The sequence below is a fragment of the Athene cunicularia genome, assembly GCF_003259725.1.
Source record: "Athene cunicularia isolate RWA chromosome 1 unlocalized genomic scaffold, athCun1 chr1_part2, whole genome shotgun sequence".
In the NCBI taxonomy this organism is placed as follows: domain Eukaryota; kingdom Metazoa; phylum Chordata; class Aves; order Strigiformes; family Strigidae; genus Athene; species Athene cunicularia.
In genome coordinates this window covers 3,945,499-3,969,138 of record NW_020799092.1, presented here as the reverse complement: position 1 = coordinate 3,969,138, position 23,640 = coordinate 3,945,499, and the positions used below count along the sequence as shown (strand labels likewise).

The 23,640-nt window shown below is 40.0% G+C and overlaps 1 protein-coding gene across 1 annotated transcript in view; it reads right to left on the bottom strand.

Moving 5' to 3' along the window:
• The window catches only part of GUCY2C (guanylate cyclase 2C), a 53,281-nt gene extending 39,868 nt beyond the window's left edge, over positions 1 to 13,413 (bottom strand). The window contains exons 1-7 of the mRNA XM_026868584.1: positions 13,203 to 13,413; positions 12,159 to 12,271; positions 10,804 to 10,871; positions 7,493 to 7,708; positions 5,025 to 5,146; positions 4,074 to 4,170; positions 1,317 to 1,431 (exon numbers count right to left, since the gene is read on the bottom strand). Of these exons, the coding sequence (XP_026724385.1) occupies positions 1,317 to 1,431; positions 4,074 to 4,170; positions 5,025 to 5,146; positions 7,493 to 7,708; positions 10,804 to 10,871; positions 12,159 to 12,271; positions 13,203 to 13,413 (942 nt within the window). The remainder of the gene's footprint in view (positions 1 to 1,316; positions 1,432 to 4,073; positions 4,171 to 5,024; positions 5,147 to 7,492; positions 7,709 to 10,803; positions 10,872 to 12,158; positions 12,272 to 13,202) is intronic.
• Positions 13,414 to 23,640: the final 10,227 nt, after the last annotated feature.

The following is a 23,640-nucleotide window of genomic DNA, read 5'->3' as shown; positions in this document are numbered from 1 at the left end:
ACCTGCCCCCTCTTCCAAAGGTCATAGATTCTCCTTCTGTTCTTGAGATCCAGCCAAAGGTCCCTGTTTAGACAGGCCAGACTCCTTCCCTGCCTGCTTGTTTTTCAGCACACAGGAACAGCCTGCTCCTGTGCCTTTAAGACTTCGCTCTTGAAGTATGTCCAGCCTTCCTGGACTCCCATACCCTTCAGGGCAGCCTCCCAAGGGATTCTGTTCATCAGTCTTTTGAACAGGTTGAAGTTTTCCCTCCGGAAGTCTAAGGTGGCAGTTCTACTAACCCCTCTCTTTGTTCCTCCAAGGATCAAAACTCCATCATCTCATGATCACTGCACCCTAGACGGCCTCCAACCGTTACCTCCCCCACAAGCTCTTCCCTGTTCACAAGCAGCAGGTCCAGGAGGCACCTTCCCTGGTCAGCTCACTCACCAGCTGTGTGAGGAAGTTATCCTCCACACATTCCAGGAACCGCCTGGACTGTTCCCTCTCTGCTGTGTTGTGATCCCAGCAGATACCCAGGAGGTTTAAGTCCCCCACAAGAACAACAGCAAGTGACTGTGAGATTTCTCCCAACTGTTCATAGAAAGCTTCATCACTTGACTGCTTTGGTTGGGGCGTCTATAGCAGACTCCCACAGCAAGATCTGCTTGATTGAACTTTAACCTAATCCAAACACTCTCAACCCCGTTATCACTATACTTGATTTCTGAGCTTTCATAGTATTCTCTTACATACAGGGCCACTCCACTGCCTCTCATTCCCTGTCTATCCCTCCCTCCTGAAGAGCTTGTAGCCATCAATTGCAGCACTCCAGTTGTGTGAGGCATCCCACCACGCTTCTGTTAAACCTACTATGTCATAGTTCTCGTGCTGCATTATGGCTTCAAGCTCCCTGTTTGTTGCTCATACTGCGTGCATTGGTATAGATGCACTTGAGATGAGCTAACAAATCCAACACCTTTTTGTGAGCATGGGCCAAGTTCCCTACCAGTCCCTTCTCAGGTGCTTCCACAGTTTCTAAACATCTTTCCCTTCTTTCAAATTAAGTGGCAAAGGGGGAGCCCTCACCAGTCCACCATCCTTCAAGCCTTGGCATGCTTCCCTTGAGCTTGTTCCTAACAGGCCCAGTTATCTCCCCATCCCCCTTCATATCTAGTGTAAATCATCACAGCAGGACAAAATGTCATCCTGCGATAATGTAATAAAATATCAGCATAGAAGCATGATAGAGGATGATTACAGCTGCATTTTTAGTTTTCATTTCCTAGTTCATGAAGATTAATTGAATGCAATAATCAGATATAAAATAGTGTGGTTACCAGGATGGTGTCCTCAGTCTTTATGGTATTCAAGTCATAATTAGCTGGTGGCAGAGTCAGGACAAGTACATTCTGCATGTAACAGGCTGAGCTGTTGTTCCTGAAGTACATGTTACTGCAAAAGCAAAGCACAAGAACCCCACAAACAATCAGCAACAGAGGCAATGGTAACCATGACAGAATCACTCTCCTCTCCCCAGCAGCACTGTTATTTAACAGGTTAAAAATTAGTTCTAAACATAAAATTTCATCATAGACAAAAGTCTCTTAAGTTCTTCATTCCTTGATGCCAGTTTCTATGCTTAACTACATGAAAAGGTAATATCAAAGAGATCTGGCAATCTGAAAATCAAAGGTTGCACTGAATTATTGTTATTATTGTTATTATTGTAACTGGTTTCTGTCCTGTTTATTTCCTATTCTTTCAAGGAGGAATTTATATTTATTAAAACTGAGTCTCTTCTTGGAATCCACAGTACCATGATCTGTAGTTTCTTTGTGTTATTGTGCATGTTTCTGGCTTCTTCTGCACTCTTCTGCATGTTCCTCTTAATTTTGATATTCCCTGCTAGAATTGATCACAGAAGGATTTGCACTAAAAGCATTTAACAAGAAGGCATAAAAAATCAGATTGAGACGTGCAGAGAGCAGCTTATTGATTTATTTGTTGAACTCAGTGAGTTAGGAAAGTCAGAGGAAACTATGTGAACTTGAAAACTATGAAAAGGTTATAGCTTTCAAGTACCTTTGGTTTCATCCCCCTGACAGGCCATCTGGAAGTGTTTCACAGAGCAGCAATCACTGGATTCACATGTTACAGAGGAATTTAGCAATAGATATTAGAGTCAAGTGGCAGCAACTATCATTGCTATAGCTAGATTGATTAAAAAATAATTATATGAGCCTTTTCTCATTATTCATGTTTGATGGTCCTTTTATTTTTTTCAGTTAGTACTGTATTAAGAATTTTTAAAGACTACAGTCTCTGCTCCACGGTCATCAGATTGGATCCTGACACCAGAGCCCTGTCCCTCCCTTTCCCTGAACCTTCTGACTTTTACACTGCACTTTTCACCTGGACAAATTTCAAAATGCTTTTCATTCAGGATTGGACTGAATTAGCCAGGTGAAAAAGAAACTTCCTTAGACTCAACCAGACTGGATAATCCTACAGCATCCCATCTGACCTGAGGGAGGCTGAAACACCATGTGTCCTGGCTGCTGGCAGTCTCAGAGCGGAACAAAATTTAAATCCATCACTTTGTCTGAGGGACCTGACTCCTGGAGAAGGTTGGGACCTTGCCTACCTACTGTCTTCTTCTACAACTTGAGTTTAGATCTAATATGTGTCTGTATTTTGTTTCTGTTTTAAGAAGAACATAATTTGAGATATTCAGCAAAACCAGGGGTATGTAGCAAGTTTAAAGAGGGCAGCATATAAAATGGGATGAGGCAGTTGTGTATATCAGAAGGATGCATATCACAGCAGAGAAGCTCCTAATCACCCTCACCTGTCATGTGGCAACAATTATACATGCAAGACCAGTAAGTAAAAGCACTCACGTTTACAAAGAAACAGGAATTGTTGCCAGTTGCCTCAAGAAAAGCAGCTGGGAATTCCTAGTGCCTGGATAAAAGTGGCGGAAAGTCTAAAGCTCTTAGAGGCACTTCTGCAAAATATATATGGTGAACTTGGAAGTGTACAGGACAGAGAAGATCCTATTAGAACTTGAACCACAGGTTCCAGTTTGGATCCAAAGGATAAATGACTAAGTCATGAATCCAGAGTGCCTCAGCCCTGCCCTGTCGAGGTCAGCTTTTGACACAAGGTCCCACAGGTCCTGGAAGTCATGGATTCTTTTGCTACATCCCCAGTGAAATAAGTAAGGTTGATACATGGACACATACATTTGCCCTGTGATCATCCATATCATTAAGCTGCCAGCACTGTTCCAGGCATGGTTTTGTTCTAGGCCAGCTAGCTTTCTCTGAGAGTGTGACTCTCTATAGTGACTGGAGCCCTACCCAAAAAGCAGTTTGGACATCTACATTTAGCCATATGATGTGAGCTGTGCTGTGTCACTTAGGCTTACAGCCAGAGTTCATCTCTAAGTCTTCATATGCAGACAAAGCTTCTGAGGCTACCATTGATAAGGCCAGTTTGTATCAGTGCTCATCTATAAAGATGAAATTGAACAACAGAAAATTTAGGTTGTATACTAAGAAATATCTCTGAAAAGTTAGATGTATGTAGTTACAAATATGTCAAAGAGATGGTTATAAAGTAGAAGGGTTATAAAGTAAGAGATAGTTGTACCACTCTTGAATCACTTAATAATTGAATAAGTAGAGCCTAGAAAAACATACTATAAGCCACATTTACATAATGGTCTGGTTGGGTGGAGTGTATGAAAAATGTACAATATCTCATATGAACAACTCATGACCATTCTGACTTTGGACTCTGTGGTTTTCTCATGGCTTCCTGCACTAAGGAGTCTACATACCTGCTCTTCACTGCCTTAGAAAAATAATAAGTGAACTAAAGGGGATGTTGTAGAGGATGTTGTAGTGAATGTGCCACAAATTAAACACTAGGCAACTTAGATAAATGTTAAGACAAGAGGAAAGATAGCAACGGAAAACATTTTTTCAGAGAGCATTTCTTCAACAAAACAGTTCCACTCAGGTTATTTCCATCATCTCTATCCTTCAGCAAACTGCAGAGAAAAGAGGAAAAGCAAGGTGATACTTTACTTGAAGAGATCTATCAGGATGATAACAATGTCCTTATCCACTTCCCCTGTCCCCAGGTCTGTGCTCACGTCAGCTGGAGAGCCACACATGATGATCACTACAGATTGGGCAAAAATGGAGACAGATTTGTGAATGGTACAGACAAGAAGAGAGCATTTGCCTGTTCCTCCATGCTTGAGTAGCAGGCAGTAGAACATTGCTGGGCTAAAGCACATTACCTGCACTCTGCTGAGAGCCAGGCACAGAACTACAGCCTCTCTACCCTAAGACTGGGGTATTTGAGGGAAAGTGGTAAAAGGTGCCTCAATGCCTGCACCATTTTTCTGTCTGATTGCACCAGACCACTATCATTATCTCACTCAAATAAGCAGTAGCAGTTCCAATGCAATACAGGCTACTGAATATGAACATTTCTAATTTAAATGGCATTCAAGTAATAATTTTATTGGATTACTTATTACTATCTCAGTCGCTTGTTCTGCTGATGTCAGGTGCTTAGTCTTAAGAGAAGATGAGGTGTTTACTCATCCTCTTTTCTAGTTTAGATGGATCACTTCCAGAGTGCCACTTGTTGGCACCAGTGAGGCCTATATATGTACCAAGGCTGCAAACACTGGTAGAGAGCTAAACATTCTTGTAGTATCTAAGGCCCTTCTTATGAGGAGTTGCGATTCCTGGATTTCTGAATCTTTCACAAAACAAAGCTTGTGCCTAGATGGGATAATTCACCCCAAAAGCTCTCTGAAACCAGGTTATTCCACCATATTTTATGGGGATGGAGAGAGAAATTTATGAATTTTTGTGCCATTTTATGTTTGCATCCATGTGAAATGGTATATCTGCATTTTTCCATGGAAAGACTATCCTTAAAACATAACTAAGGGGTAGGTCTGATTTCCTGGGAAGAACAACTTCCCTGAAGGGGAGAATGAACCTGCAGCCCCCCCTTACCATTGCTTTTCCGGTTTGGGTCTGTCACAGTATTTTTAAGCTGCTCCGGAGTCCTTAAAATCTCCTTGAACTTCAGTTTTTCGGAGAAGTGTGTGATCCCAGCTTCTAGCGCATTCATGTACCTGACACAAGGGAGCACAGATATTGTCAGAAAATTGCTAACAACTCCTCACATTCTCCTAAGTAAGCCAAAATGTGAGATAGGATGTTTACAGCACACAAGAGTGTTTGTAAGGCAGTATGGAACACTTTTTTCTGCAGCAATAGAAGAGAGAAAATCAATACAGGACATGAAAGACTTAGAAGTGGTTTTGGAAAGTCACCCAGAGGTATTTGAGTCTGGTTGTACAAAGGATGGGTTTGGAGAATACAATGATGTAATAAGACATTAACAATTAAGAAAATATATCAGGGATATGAGGAAATTACACTAAGTAAGACTAACTGGGAGGCAGAGCCAGGAAGCTCTAAGACATCAATGGTAATCTTAAAAGACAAATGTCAAAGTTCAAATGAGTAAATGAGAGCTGCAGAAAGAACTGAGATAAAAACCACACATATATACCCTGACTGTGAGAGAAGCAAAGGAAGGAAAGTAGCAACAAAAAAGTTCCCATACTGAGTCAGTTAAAACTTGAAGGGGAAAAATGAGTACAGCAAAAACAACCCAACTGAGTAAAAGCTAGCCAAAAGATTAAGTAAAACCAGCCAACTTCTAAATCCTGTTCTTGCCTCAACTTGTGTCTGAGAAGAGACATTCTGTCTGAAAGTTAACACAGAGGGAAAATCAGAATAATCCTTATTGTTTTCAAACTGCTTAACTTCTGATCTAGCAACACGGAGATCCCATACCTATAAACTACTAAATATCTTTTGCTTCCCATTTTTTTCAGGAACAGAATCATTAACGATTAATTTACAGGAACATATACATAGTTGAGACGTAACCTGATTTTGCTCTCACTGTGGGTATTCACTTATTTTCATACATATATGGGGGAAAAAATATAGCCCATTTAGTATAACTTGTGCTTTAGCAAAAACGGATTTTTAAAAATAGTTCAAAAACCTTCAAGCTGACAGTTTGCATTAAAGCAGAATGAGAAGCATTTTTACAACTATATTAGGGTGAAAAATGGGCAGAGATACAAAATTTAAAATTTGTTGATTCAACAATAAAGAAAAGAAGCTGGAACAATTCTGAAGTCATAAAAAAGGTCTTGAAAGTATTAATAAAGGTAAGAAGCATTTCCACTGACTTCCCTGAAAGGTATGAAACCTGCAGAATTAAAGGGATTTAGCTAAAGTGTGCATAGTGCATTGGCAATTATAGCTGCAGATGTGGAGAAACAAGGATTGTAGTAAGAGAGAAGGAAAGTGCAGTGATGTTTCAAAGCATCAGAGAGGTAATCATAGCAATTAAATCATGTGATCAAGTTGCTATCTATACTAAAATAGAAGGAGGAAACAACAACAGTCCCTAAATATTTACAAAACAGTGAATAGGAGATCAGGTTTTAGACCCCTTAATTCAGAAAAGAAAATTAAATTCTATATACAAAATATTCTCTAAGTCCATGCTTCTATCACCCTGAAGCTAACACAGTCATAAATTTTGCTTAAAATTCTGTAAGTTTCTCAGGTTATTAATTGGAAAGATAAATAGTAGTCATTTTCATTAATTGTTGGCCTCCTCTGAGCTACATTTATAAAATTGGTAGGAGAAATTAGATGATTTTTTTTCATTTATCAACATTTTATGTCCCAACATTGGAAAAGAAATTCAAAGGAGCATGGAAACACTCACATGAGCTGACAATTGAATAAGAGTCAATAATATAAGAGTAATTATAAATATCAGGATATTAAAGAGCCTATTGACTAAAACCAGCCTTTTATTTTAGGCAAGGAGAAAATCCAGCATTCTTGAGAATCAAGTATAGGCTAATGTTTCAGGTCACAAAGTGAAAACTGTCTCCTTTGCTCCAAATTGGTGAGAGCACAGCTTAAGCTCTGCAATCAATGGGGTCATTTTGTTCAAAGAAAGATACAGTTTGAACTTTGGAAATGTTTTGGAGTAACAACAGTGATCACAGACTGAAGCCATTAATGTGGAGAAGCTTTACAAGAGCTTGAAAAGACCCCTGACCTAAAAAAGCATCTTTGCAGAGCCCAATGGAGGAGCCTCTCATATCACAGTACTTACATCAAGGATGCAGTAAAGGACAGCATGTGAGCTATGCTGTCCACAGGAAAAGCCAAGGCTTGAGAAAACTTCAAAGTAGACTAAAACATTCAGATATGCAGTACAGCTAAAGAGTATAATTCATCTTTTCCTTCTCTCATTCTTTGGTAGCTGTAAGGCACCTCCCAAAATGTAGGACTTGTAGGATAGCTTGCAAGAACCATGTCTGAAGATGGAGATGGAGTTTATCAACAGCCGGGTCAGAGGTGGATCCGGATCTTACCAGAGGCATGCCTCCGAGTTTTCATTCCTCTTGTAAATGTAGGCAGATTCCCAGATTGTGGTTTTGAATGGTAGCTGAGATTCTTTCCAAAAATGATAGAAGAAATCATTCACTTTCCTGGCTGGAGTCAGAAGGCGGGTTAGGTTTACTTTGTAATCACAGGACAGTCCAAAACTCCCTACAGAGATCAGAGGCAGGCTCAGTATTGTTTCAACTCTGAAGGGAGAGACAAGAGGACAAGTCTGAATGGATTGCTGTCACACCAAAGCAGCTACCACATGATTTCCATCCTCAGCTCCCTCTCTTCTTGTGCCCAGAATTATTTTAACAGCAATCTGAACCTGAAACAGAAGGCTCCTCAAGAACAGAAGCAGATTTCAAGTCAGTATTAGCACTGAAAAGACCTGTCAAACTGGTCCAGGCAGCTCCTCTCTCTGCCCCATTTCCCCTAGCCCTTTTGGGTACCATGTGTCATTTCAGCCCAAGAGCTGTGACAAGAATACAAAGACTCAAGGACCCATCTGAATCTGCTCCCTGTCTGCCATTAACATGGGATGGGTTTGATCTCTATTGGGGCAGTGCCAGAGGCTGACAGCTTTTTGTCATCAAAAGAGCTTTACTCTTACAACTTGAAGGAGAAGTCTGAGTTTCACTATGGCATATTTTAGGTGCCGTAAAACAGCAGCAGTCAGGGAGAAAAACTAAGGCAAACCCCTACTGGCAGGGAATTTGTAAACCAAACATAGTTTTTTATCCACAGAGACAGTAAGTTTTTCAGAATGAAAGTATTTTCCTAGATGCTGCCATCTTATCAGACAAGACTCAAAATATTTTAGTTCTTTTATGGTAAGTGGCTTTTTATGACAGGGAATTTTCCCAGAAAAAAAAAAAAAAAAAAAACCAAACACCACAAAAACATGGCCATTAGAATTGTTTGCATTATTGTGACAAAATTATTTTCCAGTAAAGCCCACTTACCAAATTACAGGGTTTATACTTGTTGAAACAGAAACAGACACAGATGATGTAATAAGTAATGCCAAGGAGATTATTTCACTAATGAAACAGACATTTTTCAGAATAGACTAGACTAGATCTCCATTGGAAGGGACCTACAATGATCATCTAGACAAACTGCCTGACCACTTCAGGGCTGACCAAAACCTAAAGCATGTTATTAAGGGCATTGTCCAAATGCCTCTTAAATCGTTACAGGCTTGGGGCATTGACTACCTCTCTAGGAAGCCTCTTCCAGTGTTTGACCCCACTCTCAGTACAGAAATGCTTCCTAATGTCCAGACTAAACCTCTCCTGATACAGCTTTGCACCATTACCATGGATCCTATCACTGGGTACCGGAGAGAAGAGATCAGCACCTCCCTCTCCACTTCCCTTCCTCAGGAAGCTGTAGAGAACAATGAGGTTGTCCCTCAGCCTCCTTTTCTCTAAACTAGACAAACCCAAAGTCCTTATTCACTCCTCACACGACATTCCTTCCAGCCCTTTCACCAGCTTTGTGCCCTCCTCTGGACACACTGAAGGACCTTCACATCCTTCTGAAACTGTGGAGCCCAGAACTGCACACAGTAGTGAGGTGATGCCACAACAATGCTGAATACAGCAAGATAATTACTGGTTTTGACCATGTGGTTATGCTGTGTTGGATGCACCCCAGGCTGCAGTTTGCCTTCTGAGCTGCCAGGGCACACTGCTGACTCATGTTGAGCCTGCTGTCGACCAGCACCCGCAGACCCCTTTCTATAGGGCTGCTCTCCAGCCACTACTCTCCCAGTTTATATTTGTGTCCAGTGTTATGCTATCCTAGATGCAAAGACTGGCATTTAGACTCGTTAAATTTCATCCCATTAATCATTGCCCAATAGTCTCCTGAATTAGAGAAGGTGCAGAAGTTGGAGGTAGACAGTCAGGCTAATCCCAGACCATGCTTGTTACTTCCACTGTTCTGTCACAACATCCCAGAAGCTTATAGAGCTTATAGCGTTTATCAAGCTCTAGCAGTTAACACTCAGTGTCACTTAATGTCCATCTGATAAGCCCAAGATGAAACCCAGAGAGCAGCAGCCAAGTGCAGGCACCAGCTGGGCCACCACAAGCCCTGCACATTCCTGCCCGCTGCCCATGGAGCACCCTCCCCACACTTAAAGTTCTGTAAAGTAAGGCACTTGGTTCTGATTTGCAAAGCTGTTGCATCATGCAAAACCCAGCTGCCTGTTTGTTAGTGTTATTGCTTTGCATAAACTTCCGCTATTCATACTTTTTAATGGTTTAACTGTGTCACAGTCCGAGGAAAAGACTTTGGCATCATTCTGGGCAGCTCCATATCCAGCAGATAGAAAAGCAAACAAAGTTAGGAGGCACAATTAATAAAATTACATATATTGCATAATTTACTTATACATATGTAAGACTTATTTTTTTGATTTTTCCACAAATCAATGACGTGTTCACTGGTAACATTGTATTCACTTCTGGTCATGCCACTCAAAGAAAAGTATAGAGCTAAAAACAAATAAATCTTAAGGTAAAAGTGTGTTAATCTTCCCAGTATCTCTGAGTGAAGCCAAAAGGCTACCGAAGTTTAAAGAGGGAAGTGACTCACATGGGTAACAATATGGCTTTGTATGTCATGACTGATGGGGTTTTTTTAATTGATTTATGCCAGTAGTCTGCAGATTCATCTTACACTTTTCCTAATATCTGAGAATGAACATATTAATATATAATATATATTGAATAGAATTATACATGTTCATGTATAATATGACAGTAGAAAGATTCATTCTTCAGAAATTCTTCCTCGGGCAGAAGAGTTAGGGTGAAACTGGCTGCTCCCTATATAAACGCTCTTTTACTGAAGATGGTTAGGGGATTTGGATCTTCGCTTGACACATTTAATTCAGGCCCCTCTTAATGACTGAACACCCACCCAGCAGAACCCCTGTTGCTGCAATACTGCAATGTCTACATGCCTCAAGCCATCATCTCTTTTCTGCTGCTGTTGCTGAAGAATTAAGTGTTTTGAGCCTTTAATCAATCAACCAACTTATTGTCAGCAATTAAACAGTTTCTGTGCTAGCAATGGCATTTCATCGAAGTGCTTTGGAAGGGGATTTTCTTCTCCCTACCAAACATAGTGGCTGTGCATAGGAGTCTTACTTCCTTGACGACCTTGAGGTTCCTGATGTATCCTAAACACCAATGTCTCTGCTGGTTTGTTGTACACAAAACAACTTTGTTCAGCGGTTGATATCTTTAACATCACAGTATTAGGAAGAAGAGGTGATACTCACGAGACCATTTGGTAGGTAGCATAAGTGCAAGCAGGTCCTATGACAACGCAGCCAAGTGCACCAGTATCCTGCAATGGATCAGAAAGAGTCAGTAGTGGGGACAGTGCAGGGGACTGACAGAGAGAAGAGAACAGGAGAATAAAGAAAACTTTAGGATTTGAGAAGGAATCACAGAATTTACCCAGCAAAAGCAAGAACAAGATAGCAAAGGAGCTAGAGAAAGGTCAAAAGAACAAACCTAGACTGAAGGAGGGAAGAATCACAGAAAGCTAAGAGAAGGCAGAGGACAGAATAATGCCTGTGAGTATAACCTTCTTTAAGAGACTGACAGCAAGTTAGGATTAAAATGTTGCAGTTGTTGCAATTGAACACTCAAAATTACACAGCTCGGCAATGCTTCCATTTGCAGGAGACAGAGGGGTGTACCGTGTATCAGCAAAACGATCAGTTATGTCTATATGAGGCTTTTATGAAAAAAATCCTTTCAGGACCACCAAATGAAGCCTGACCAGTAGCTCTGTGTGTCATGAGGACTTGTCTTAAAGACTACAGCATGTGCTCATACATTGGTAGATTTGAGAATTTACATTGGATTGACAAAATTTCACTTAGAGGTGACAGTTACTAGACATGAGAAAACTCATCCAAACATGGCTTCTTGTAAGGCACCAATTCTAACTGAAGCTTTTCCCCACATTAGGGTATTCACATAGTTTCTCCCATGTGACTTCTGTGATTTCCAGTGAGAAGTAGCACTTCATCTTTGCCCTCTGGGCATAGTTCCATACATTTCTGTGCTATCAGTGCCAGCCTAACAATCTCTTTCCCATCCTGGCACAGCTCTCTCCTTTGTGTATTTGTGTAAACTGATGGCAACTAGATCAGGGTCTGTTCCAGTGTTCCAGCCGGAAACTGACCTTTTTTGTTTTGTTTGGGCCATTTGAGTGTTTGAGTTTGGGGTTTTTCTTCTGTTTTGGTGGTGGTGGGTGTTAATGGGTTGCTTGGCTATGTGGCCACACAAAGAACCATGCAGATAATAAAAAAGAGGGCAATTTAAGCATAGAAAAAGGAGCCTGAAGCGAAAGGCTGCTTTAGCTGACACTGCCACCAAAAGTCTAATGACAGACTCCAGGAAGCATTCATAGAATCTCTCTCCAGTATTTGGCTGCTTGTCTTCACAAAACCTACAGGAACATCTTCTCTTGGAAAATGTCATTTCCCTGTCAAGCATTGTTTGAACTGAACAACAGGATCAAAAGTTAATAAGGAAAGACAGAGACACATGCGCAGACACATACAGAAAGAAAAAAGTCTTGTCTTTTTAGGAAATCAACTTAAAGAAGCCTGCTACTCACATAAATTTCCTTGATGAGCTCCACACCTTCACAGGTGCTGGTACGACAGCCTTGTGAGACATACAGTGATGAGGTAAAGCTGTGGAAGGTGGCATTGACTGTAACGTTTTCTGCTGTAACTCAAACATAAAAATAAACAGCATCATGACTTGCAGATAACCTCTAATACACTGTATCCCTCTTCTTCTGACACAGGTCTGAGCAGTCTTATGCTAGGATGTCTCCCACCAAAAAGCCACCTACCACCTAACCCCCACTACTTAGGATGAGACTGTAAAATTTGCTCCAGTGTGGACTGCTGAATTCTGCTGAGTGTTAGTACTTTCAGTACAAAGTACTTCTCGTGTTGGCCGTTATTAGAGACATTTTTAAGGCTCTGTAGGAAGTAACTGAGAGACCACTTTCCAATAAAATCTCAATAAGACCTCTTCAACTAGAGGGCAGATAGGGAACAGGTATAATTTCGTTGCAACCTCTTTTTTCCATGATATTTTAGAGAGTTACAGTAGATTGGTGATATGGAAAGGAGAGGTAAGATATCAAAATAAATAAAAGCATCATCTGCAGTAACTCTACATGAGGAAAAAACATATGGACTGCAGATTCTTCACACTTCAACCCATAATGTTGTGATCAACAGAGGGAGTTGAGGAAAATTATTTTCAGAAAGTAGAGGCTAATCCAGCCAGGAGAGGAAGCAAGGGCATCCCAGTTACTGCACTAGATGGATCTCTGGTCTTGTCTGATCCAGTTCAGCAATTCCCATGTTCCCAATCCCAAGTAAACATCTCCAGAACATCATGAAAGAAGAGCCTTCACAAACAAAACAGCATGAAAGTAAATATGGTTCCACCCATCTGTAGAGCACTTCTGGTTTTTACAGAGGGAGATCATTATTTCTATAAGATCTTCATAAGACCAATGGACAGGCAAGGAGCCTGTCTGAGGAGCAGTTTGGTGAAGGTCAGATGAGTAGAAAGCTATGGCACAAAGTCTGACAAGAAACCACATCGGGAGTGGGATAATCAACACCCATTGACTTACCTGTCATCTGGAATTCATTTTGTACCCTTTTCAAGGCTTGCTTCACAGCTAATTTCAAATTATCAGTAGTTGATGGGAAGTCCGAGTAATTCATGAGCATCACATTGATCACATAACTGTTGTTGTTACACTCATTTGAACAAACTTGCTGCAGCAGCTGAAGTGAGAAAAACAAAGGCCAAAGTGCCAGACACAATATCCGTTGCTTCATTATTGCTCAGTTTAGACCCATTGTGTGTGCTCTCTCTCTTTTATTTTTGTCTTCCAACCCTCTTTCTTTCAGATACTCTCCATTGGTTTTGTTCCTGGATAGGTCAAAAGAGCTCTTCACCCTGCAGATTCAAAGGCAGCTTGTATGATCCTTCTCTTCAGCACTTCCCTATCCCACTCCCTGCCTTCACCTCTGCCCGTCACTCCAGCGTACTAGGTGGCACTTCTGTTTGTGAAAAACTAGCAATAGCAAAACTCAGGAAAGGAGAGAGGCTAAAGGTCGCTGTGAATGTTTGCTCACAGAAAAGCTAAGGCTATAAAACTGAAGCATTACCTGAAACCTTGCCTGATAAAAGCAATAACTCTTCATTGCAGGGATGAATTGAGAGAAGGAAGGGGAGGGACAAATGGACTGCAAAGACAACCCTTTAAAATGGTAATAAAATACAAGGTCCATTAAAGCCTAGAGGAAAACAGATGGTGATTTCATGTTTGCATTGCCCTACATCTCTGGTTACATGGCCACACGACCTCTGCTGGCTGGGCTCATAAATCAAGGGTATAGTTTCTTCTGTGATAAGTTGCCAATTTAATTCCTTTAGCTTTTACAATCGAAGCACTTTTTGTGTTGGTAAAAAAGTCTGACTTGCAGTCCTCCAGACCAAAGCCTTAATTTCTATTTACAGATCAGAGTCAGCACAAAACTTGTCGGCTTGTACTCTTTCAGCATTGTGCACCAAAGTGCCCCAGGTCTGCCCCAGACTCATTGCTTCCAAGCAGCACAGGTCTCATTGACCATTTCCACCTTGTCAGATGGCTCCTCAAATGGAGGCTAAACATATTCATACCGTATGCGATGCAAACTCTGGCATCAGATAAGGATTAGGAAAGTTGAAGGACAAATCTGAGACCTGTGGCATCAAAGCTAAATTTTAAATGGCATCAGTAAAAGGCATGCAATATTGGACATCTGGTATTGTTCCTGGATAGGGCTCTTGGGCTTTGCCGAGTATTTTTATTGAGGATGGTCTCAGGGAAGGCAGGTAGAATGAAGAGAAGACAATAAAACCCACAAGCCTTATGGATAAGTCTGGGCACAAAGGAGAACTGCAAGAGAAAAGGAATCAACAGGCAAATTTAAATAAAGTACTGAGTGCACACCTACAGCAGCTTCTGGCTTTCTACTGAAACCTGGACTGCAGCTGTCGGATAATTCAGTTTACTTTTATTACCATCCTGAAATAATTTTAAGACAAACAACAATCAACAACAGTGTAAGTATTAGTGCTTTTGGTATAAAACAGAACTACAATTCCATGGTTTCTTTCAAAGCCGATATTTAAAATGTGTTGAATACACTTCAAATATATTTGCACAGACTTTTTACAAGATCTATTTTAATACCAAATATTATTGCTTGGATCTTTTTTATACTCAACAACTAAGGAGACCACGAGCCAGCATTTAAAATCAGACCTTGAACACTTCAGCATATTTAATCTAGCACTTGTAATTAGTAAAACAGTAATTCTAAATTAGCAGTCTGTGTACGTAAATATCTGGACTAGTAGGACTGTCCAGAGCCACAGACTGAGAACAGAATATAGCTTTTCATGCTGACATCATCTGCTCATCACTGCCCTGTTTTATAGGTATTTATAAAGTCCCTGAAACTTATCCCATGTAAGTCAATAACAGATTTGTCATTAACTCCAGCAGAGCAAAATTTGCATTTTTATACTCTTCTTGGCCTATCTGAGAGAAACAGTTAGCCAGCATGGATAATGCAAATAGAACTGAATATTTGCTGACTGTTGATCACACCAGGAGTATGTAATGGCACTGAGGTGACCCTGGTTTTGTATCTATTAATGTATTTATTTGGTTTTCCTAGCTACTTTAAAATGTCCTTTAAAAACAAAAAGTAAAATCAACTATAGCCAGAACATGCTATAAATAATTTATTAACCTATCACCTTTTTAATTGCCCCATGTGTGTAGCCTCTCAGTGTCAAGTCCCATGATGAGAGCATGCCTTGAGCTTCAGGTGACATGGAGCAGGAGGGAGTACAGCAGGAGGTTGCAGCTGGGGTGAAGCAAGCACTACCTGTAACCACTTTTCCTTATATCCCAGGGTTTTGCACTTCAGACACAGTTGCCTGGCAGGCAGATCAATAATATCTGCTTCATGGCATAAGAGAGACAAAGAAAAACTGTGTCATCATGCTGTAAACATGAGAGTTACTGATACTATAGATCATGAGGGTGGAGAGAAGAAAAAGTCAACAAGTGAGTCATATGTGTAAAGCACAAAATTTGATGAGCCTGCCACAAGCAAAAGCAAAAACGTCTGTATATTTGTGTTTGTTGCTGCCTGTGACTGAGGGATCTTTAGTCCCAGGGGAGTAGAGGAGGTGAAACACCAATGTCAATACATTCATAGTGCCCTGGCTGCAGAATGAAGCTAAGCTCCCAAGGATCCCATCCAATTTAATCTAATTCTTTTGTAATGTCCCATCTAGCAGTTTATAAAACCAAGAGGTTACCAGTGACACAAACCAGCCCGCTACCCAAAAAAACTCTTCCGTATCTCTTCAGGGCACTGCCCCTGCTACCTCAGTAACTGTTCTCCAACCACAAGCCAGCTCTCACACTTCAAAGATTAGTCAGGGAGGGATACAGTTCAGAAACCTAGAAGACAAATTATGTGTCAGAGGAAAGAAAAAAAAAAAGCTTTTTTCACTCTACATGTGACTTCAGTTTTAATTTGAAATACTGTTTTACAACAGAACTACAAGTAATGGGAGCATCCTGAAGGCAATGCAAATGACTCTGCCTTCCTCTGAAAGAACGTGAGGACATGGAGAAGCAAAGCAAGAGCCTCAAACACCAGGAATATCCTGCCTAAGGTAACCTCTCCTGACATCCCCAGGATAAGACACAAAATTTATCCCAAAAACATCTTTAATGCACATCTTCTAGAGCTATTTATTCTCTCTTAAAAGAGTCGAGGTTTAATCACCTAAGGAACAAGGTGCTATGAAACTGCATCTGATGTCCCCAGTGCATTTTTCCTAGCTGTGGCTTCTCGACATCAGCTACTGTTGTCATCTTGTCAGAAAGGTAAAAAAGATCTCAGCATTAAATGCCTTCACTATGTGAATGTATCTACCCAAAAAGTCAGCTCTTAGGTGTACATCCATTTGAGTGCCACACCTGTGTAATCCTAGCATTATTAACTGCTGATGGAGGTCTCCCCTTGAATTGCTGAATACAAACTCTGTAGTTTATCACTTATTCCACCTTCAGAAGCACAGGGATAATTACGATTCAGATAGGCAGGCCCTGTATTTATTTGTCTGATAACAAAATTCAGTCCCTCGCCAACAACAATACCTGTGCATATATTACATAGCTACAAAACACCATAATAGGTCTCTGTTGGTGTTCCTATAATATGTGTTAGATTAGAAATACCAACTCAAAGTAACTCCCTGGAGAACTGTGTCTTTGGCTTTAGTGAAAAATTACTTCTAATGCCTGATTCTACTATTTGTTTGTTCTGCCCTGTTTCATTGGATAATAAACAACCAGATATTATAGGGTGTATTTGGAATATAATCGCTACTGACTTCCTGATCTAAAACTACTCTGAAAGGTACTTTCTTCTTCTGGAATATTAAAAGACACTCAAACGAAGAAACCAGAAGAGGAAAACAACCCAGAATTGTTCCTCTAAGTCTCTCAGCCTATGTAAGATTATGCTCTGCAGAACCTTTTCCAGTCCTTTTTTTAATGGTCCATGTGGCAGGGTCATTTCAATGGCTTCTTTTCTGTAGAGTCTGAGAGTCCTGGAAAAATTGAATGATAGGCCAACCTGGGCATCACAGATTCTCTTTGCCTATCCAGCTCTTATTGCAAAAGTGCACTTGTATTCAGAACGAGGCTCTGTGTATCTCCAATACCTTTACCGTATTAATTTTTAGGATTTTTTCACTGGCATTCACTAATTTCCTTTTTTCCTATTGAAGATTGCATAACTCCACTATTTTCCTAATAAGTCATTATTCCACTTGACTACTCAGAGAGGAGAAAATAGGGAGAAGATATAAAATTAAAATTTCAGAAAGCTCAGAAGAGCCAAAGAGTTACGTGAAAGTATCAGCTGCCTCCAGCCAGTCAAACTACTAATGTGGAAGATGGCATTAAAAAGTCCTAGTAAGTCCAGAGACAATGTAGATGTATTGTGAGCTCATCTTCAATTTTTTTGGTACCAAAGACAACCAATGTAGCATTTTTCAAACAACTATTCTGTAAAGAAACATGCATTCTGATACAATTGTTTTATTTTGCAGAATAAAATATTTTGACAGTGTCCTTTATAATTGAATTATTTTCTATATATTTGCTACAATTATTTATTCTATGAATGACTTTTAGTTCTGATTTGCTATGATCCCAGAGCTGGGAAATTTGATAGTACACAAGAATTTGAGGTTCCATTAAAATAAAAGAGATGCCACAAGTCTCCAGCATTGCAGAATTGGGAAATGTGAAGAAAGGAATAAAAAAAAATCTGAAAAGATATGTCAATAAAAAGAAGAGCAGATACATTTATGTAGTTAATTCTCACTTACTTAAAAAACAAATTTCCTTTGTTTCAGTGGCCATGACTATGTTTTTGAATAAATGAGGTTGTCAATAATGTTGCCATAAAATACAGAATTTTTAATATGCAATTTGCAAAAGACATTATATGTCATAGTAGTTGATCATATTTAGCCAACAGGATAAATGTAGAAAAACTACAATATTTGGTTTGAGTTCTACCCACTATTACTGATTCCAAATTACTTTGATTGTCTGGGGCTTTAGCAGCTTTTACCGTGTCTTTAAAAAGATTTAGAAAATCACATTGAAGAAAAAGAAAATATAATGTTTCAATTTCCTTTTTTTCCCAGTTTTGTTAGAGGTTGAAATCACATCTGTGATTACAGAGAGAAAAGATTATAGTAGTGTAATGTCTGTGTTTATTTAATGTCAGTAACTTACAGGTCTAGACTGTATAGTATAAAGATGTCTTCTTTAACTTTCAATATTCCAGAGAAGACTAAGGACACTAAATTTTTTTTTTTCTGTCTTTTAAATTATTTTTACAATAATTCTACTATGTAGATTTAGAAGACAGTAATGTAAATGATGACAAATATAGCTGTATAGTATACATATATAGCAGCTGTATACATGTATATAGTATATGTATGTATATAGTATACATGTATATCAGATGCATAGCAGCTATGTTGACTTTTCAGAACTGATTTTTTTTTCTCTCATTTACTACACAAGAAAAGAAAAACTTTATAAACATTATTAAGAGTGAAACTATCTACTGATAAAAAACAAGCCTGTAAAACAGCATGCAACCATGTGGGTCATGCATTTCATGATTCTGATTGGACAGCATAACCCTGATCCAGTACAGATCCTGATAAAGTAGAAGTCCTAATTATATTGCCATTCCCATGGGTTATCAAAAGTTTAGGTCTGTTCTTGGAATTCACAGTTGCTGCCAGAGATTAGAGTGGAATTACACTGCAAAGCACTGACTGTTCTCATCAGAAATAACCAATCTATTAAGAGACAATCTACAGAAAAGTTGTAATTGGAATTGCATCATACTAGCAGCAGCTTGGCTGGTGGCCCCATCTTCCCATAGATTTATGTTGCCACATACCAGAAGTTGAAGCTAAGCTAAATATGTGATGTATCATAAATATCTAGCTCAATTAAGAAAGTCTTCTTCCTTTTAACCCTTTACCAACACATACACACTTTGGAAGTGAATATTAAATAGTGATAAGGTTTTTCTAATAACTGCTTCCTTTTCTCTAAAGGAATTTGTTTCCAGAGTGACAGGACATATTCTTCTTTTCAGTGAAAGGATACAGCTCTGTCAAGTGACGAATGTCAGCTATCTGTAATGTGCAAACATCTGTTCTGTTTTTCCTTATGAAGGTAAATGGCTCGAGTGTGTAATAATTTATATCCTGGACACATACTTCAGTTTCCTTAAAATCTTTTTATTAAACATTATACACATCTATACAATGTGACTCGATGGAGTTATGAGATCTTCAATCTAGTGCACACTTGCTCCTGTAAATCCATATGGCAGTGAAATATGTACAGATACAACAACACACATCCTGGACCAGTACAGCTGCATTCTCTAGGCCTTGAAATGAAATCACTTGAAATGATGTGGCTTTCTGGGCTCTGTAAGTTTGTGTGGATCCAGCTAATCATGCATTGCATTTTCAGTTCTGACACTGACTTGTGCTGGATCAGCAGACTGCCTCGTCTCCCCTCCCTTGGTTCTACATACATAAACTTTCAAAAACTTACCTAAATGTGATGCTGAAATCCAATACAAGGAAAGTTTTTAAGTTACTTTTATTAACTTGGCTGAATCTTGATGACAGGTCGGGTGCTGGAAGTATCAGGAAAATTCTGAAGGTGCAGTTCCTGCAAACCTATACAATGACAGACATAAATGTAAGTGAAAACTAAAGAAAGGGGTTCCACTACGAAAATAAAGATATTTTTTGTTTTACCATTTGCAGGTCTTTAATTGATGTGACTGTTTAAACGCCATTAAACGCCAGGGAGTTGGTGCTTTGTTCTGCGCTTTGGGTTGCTGTTAAACCCTATAGAGTTCTTTGTTATGCATTTTGGGTTGCCATTAAGCCCTAGAAAGTTGTTCTGTTCTCCTCTCACAGACATTCGAATGTATAATTTACAGAGAGCTAGTTAACTGTGTTAATAATAACTTTTTTTTTAATTTTGGTGTTTGGCTGTTTATTTGAGAGCCTTTGTAACTATGGCTCACCTGTTGAGTTGTGCAATTTATCATTAGCAACCCTTCTGATGGCAAATTTTATGGTTTTGATTCATTACAATCACAACCAAAGTCACCAACTTGTCCTTTAATACTGCTGTAGACCCCATCTATGAGGGAATGATCTGACAGGCAGAGTCACAGCTTTGCCTGCTGAGAATGTGCCAGAACTCCATTTGAGTCATTCTGAAGCAGCTAAGAAGGATCCTTGCTATTAAATGTAACCTATAGGTCTACTTTACGTGTAATGTATCTTCAGTTCTGTAATTGGAAGCCAGATCATTATGTCGAGTTAGAATAAATTTTTACTTTCTATTCTGGCAGGTGAGTTGAAGCTCAGGTGAAGCTAACCCTTATGGAACACATTATGTTTTTGGAGGCAATTAAATTACACATAAAGAGGGGTGGGTGGGTGTGTATGTGTGTGTGTGTGTGTGTGTGTGTGTGTGTGTGTATACAGGCGATGCTTAGGGGACTTGCCCCCAAAACATAGCTAAAGTTAGAAGATGTTCCCCTTGACAGGCAGAGAGTTGTCAGCAGAGAGACATGTCATGCTTCTGAGCAGTCCCCACTACACATGATCATAAAACTTTTGGTCAAGAAAATACCACTCCCCAATGCAGATTGATGCTGGAATCCCACTGGTCCCTGCAAAACACTGTAAATCAAAAGGAACTGCTTTGCCTGCTATTATTTTTTATCTCATTTGACACTGTCCTTGTACCCACAGCTAACACATTGGCACTGCACATCTGTTAGCTCTCACACATTCCCCAGGTTTGGACCCTCCATGGAAAAATTCAGGAAGCCACTGGGAAATGGAAGAAACCAGTGGATCAGCTGAGAGCTTTCTTCCATTTTAGTCAATATTTTAGCTGTATTTAGTATGTTGATTATTAGAATGGGAGGATCTTGTGAAAGATCTGTATTAAAAAATGGAAGAAAGCAATGTAGAAAATCATATTTTCAGTTACTTTTTTTTTGAAAAATGAGAATCTTGCCTAATTGTACTGTCTGCCTGCTTGCATTTCAGTCAAAAACACAACACCTTCATCAGTGGCACCTTCTGCTCCTTCTGTTTCTTCTCCTTTACCGAGTTTACATTGGCATCTCTATAGTAAAAAAAACTTCAAACCAAAATCTTCAGGTTTTCTAGCTTACTGTACAGAGCCAGAATATTCTGTGACAGCACTGGAAATTACTGCAAGGTATTGACAACAATCATTATTTTCTTTCAGTTTAAAATTAAGTACTTCTGAGGCATTGTTTAAGATCCAAAAGGAAAAAGTCATCTTACAATATCCCTGTCAAGCTAGATGTTTTTCTTGATTTCACAGGGTTCTAGAAGATAGACTCTCAAGCATTCTAGCCTGCTGATTTTTTTTTTTCTGTTAGATAATAGACAACTGACAAGTTCACATATATCTGTATTGTATTAATTAGTCTTGACAACATAACCACTTAAAATCAAATCTCTGAAAAGGCAAATAATTTCAGAATTCTTTATGGAAAATTAATTTTCTCCTGACAGAAATAATACCTTACTTAATAGAGAAGAGCTATAAAAGGAGACCAAATCACTGGCATACATTCTTTATCACTTTGACCTACTAACTCAAACTTAATTTCTTGCAGAGAAATCCTCTGTGGAAGGGTGTCTTATTTGCCTTCCTTCTTTATGGCCTGTGGTATGAAAGCACATTCATCATAAGCAAGGGACACCGTCATGGTGCTGTTGTGTTTCTGTGGTCCCTGGTTGCAGAGTAACCTCTTGGAGACAGTTGCAAGCTGGGTGTATCATTCCTGGAGCAGGCCATGTTGAAGTGATTGGGAGAAGGTGAAGGTGGAACCCATGCTCTGAAGCAGCAGCATGCAGTTCTTATCTGTAATATGGTCCAGCAGTAGATTGCAGTGTGACAGCATATATTTATTCATACCAAAAAAAACCCTTTTTTTTTTTTTTCTGATAGAGTGCAAAATAATTTTCTTCTCAAAGAAAAAAAAATGGTAGAAATACAGATACCTTATTAGTACTGTCCATGGACATGTGTATTTTGGCTAGCTGAGCTGTCAGCAATAGTATAATGTATTGGTCCTCTGCACTGGAATTGCTAATGGTGCAATTCAAGCAATATAAAAATGAAAGTTTGGGGAATTCCAAATGAAAGTTAGGTGTTCCTTTGTAACACAGAGAGATCTGTTTTATTCACAGCAAACTGCAATGTCAGAAATGCTACCAGAAACAAGCTGTGCTTGAAAGTTAACCAGAGTTTGCTGGAAAGATCAGATACTGTGTGCAGTTAAAATGTATGCAACCCACATACCTAACATTTCATATGATGCTCTCAGTCTTTATAATTATAGAAATACATATGGAATGGCTATGTTTACCAGGAAAGTATAAATATCTGTGGGATTCCCTTCCATTGGGCTGTCACAGGCGGGTGATCAAGCCATCAGGATCAATGGGAGAAGCTCTCTGGTCAATGGAAGAAGGTTTCTGGATCACCTCACAGGCTGAGGGAGGTTGTTCACTCCAAGCATATGAGACTCATTATGACATGCCAGGGAAGAGCATTTTGGGATTGGACAAGACTTATTACGGGCTGTTTTGGACCAAAGGTGGGAAAAGCAAGAGATCAAGGGGGTTTGGGAAGGAACCAGAATGGTGTTGTCTGAAAAGAAGATTGATTGCTTGTGTGCAATAGGTCAATAATCACACACTCAGGAGAGACATTGCTTATTTTAGGGTTGTGCAAGCCTAGGTGCTCCTTGGCTTCCCACAGATTGACAGCCGGCTGAACAGGAGCCAGCAGTGTGCCCAGGGGGCCAAGAAGGCCAATGGCATCCTGGCTTGTGTCAGCAGTAGCGTGGCCAGCAGGGACAGGGAAGGGATCTTGCCCCTGTACTCGGCACTGGTGAGGCCGCACCTCGATTCCTGCGTTCAGTTTTGGGCCCCTCACTACAAAAAGGACATTGAATTACTTTCTTGAGCTAAGCATAATATTGCCACATTGTTCTAAAAGTTTCACATTCAACAATGAGACACAGGGCAAGGGGATAAACGGGGCTGGTGACGCGCAAGCTAGTTGCTCATCTGTACGTTTCTCTGGCTGTGCCCTGCACTTGAGCAGGGCAGCGCCTCGTCTTCCTCTCAAACCCCATTTCGAACTGTTTTCCTGGGTGAGGGACTCAGCCTGGTTGTGGACGTGGGTGTGTGCACGGAGGCGTCGGCGCCAGCAGCTGGCACAGACCACAAGCCATAGGCCCTGTGCGTCCGGGGTGCCACAACTGGACAGACGGACTGGGGGCCCGACCGCCCGTCCC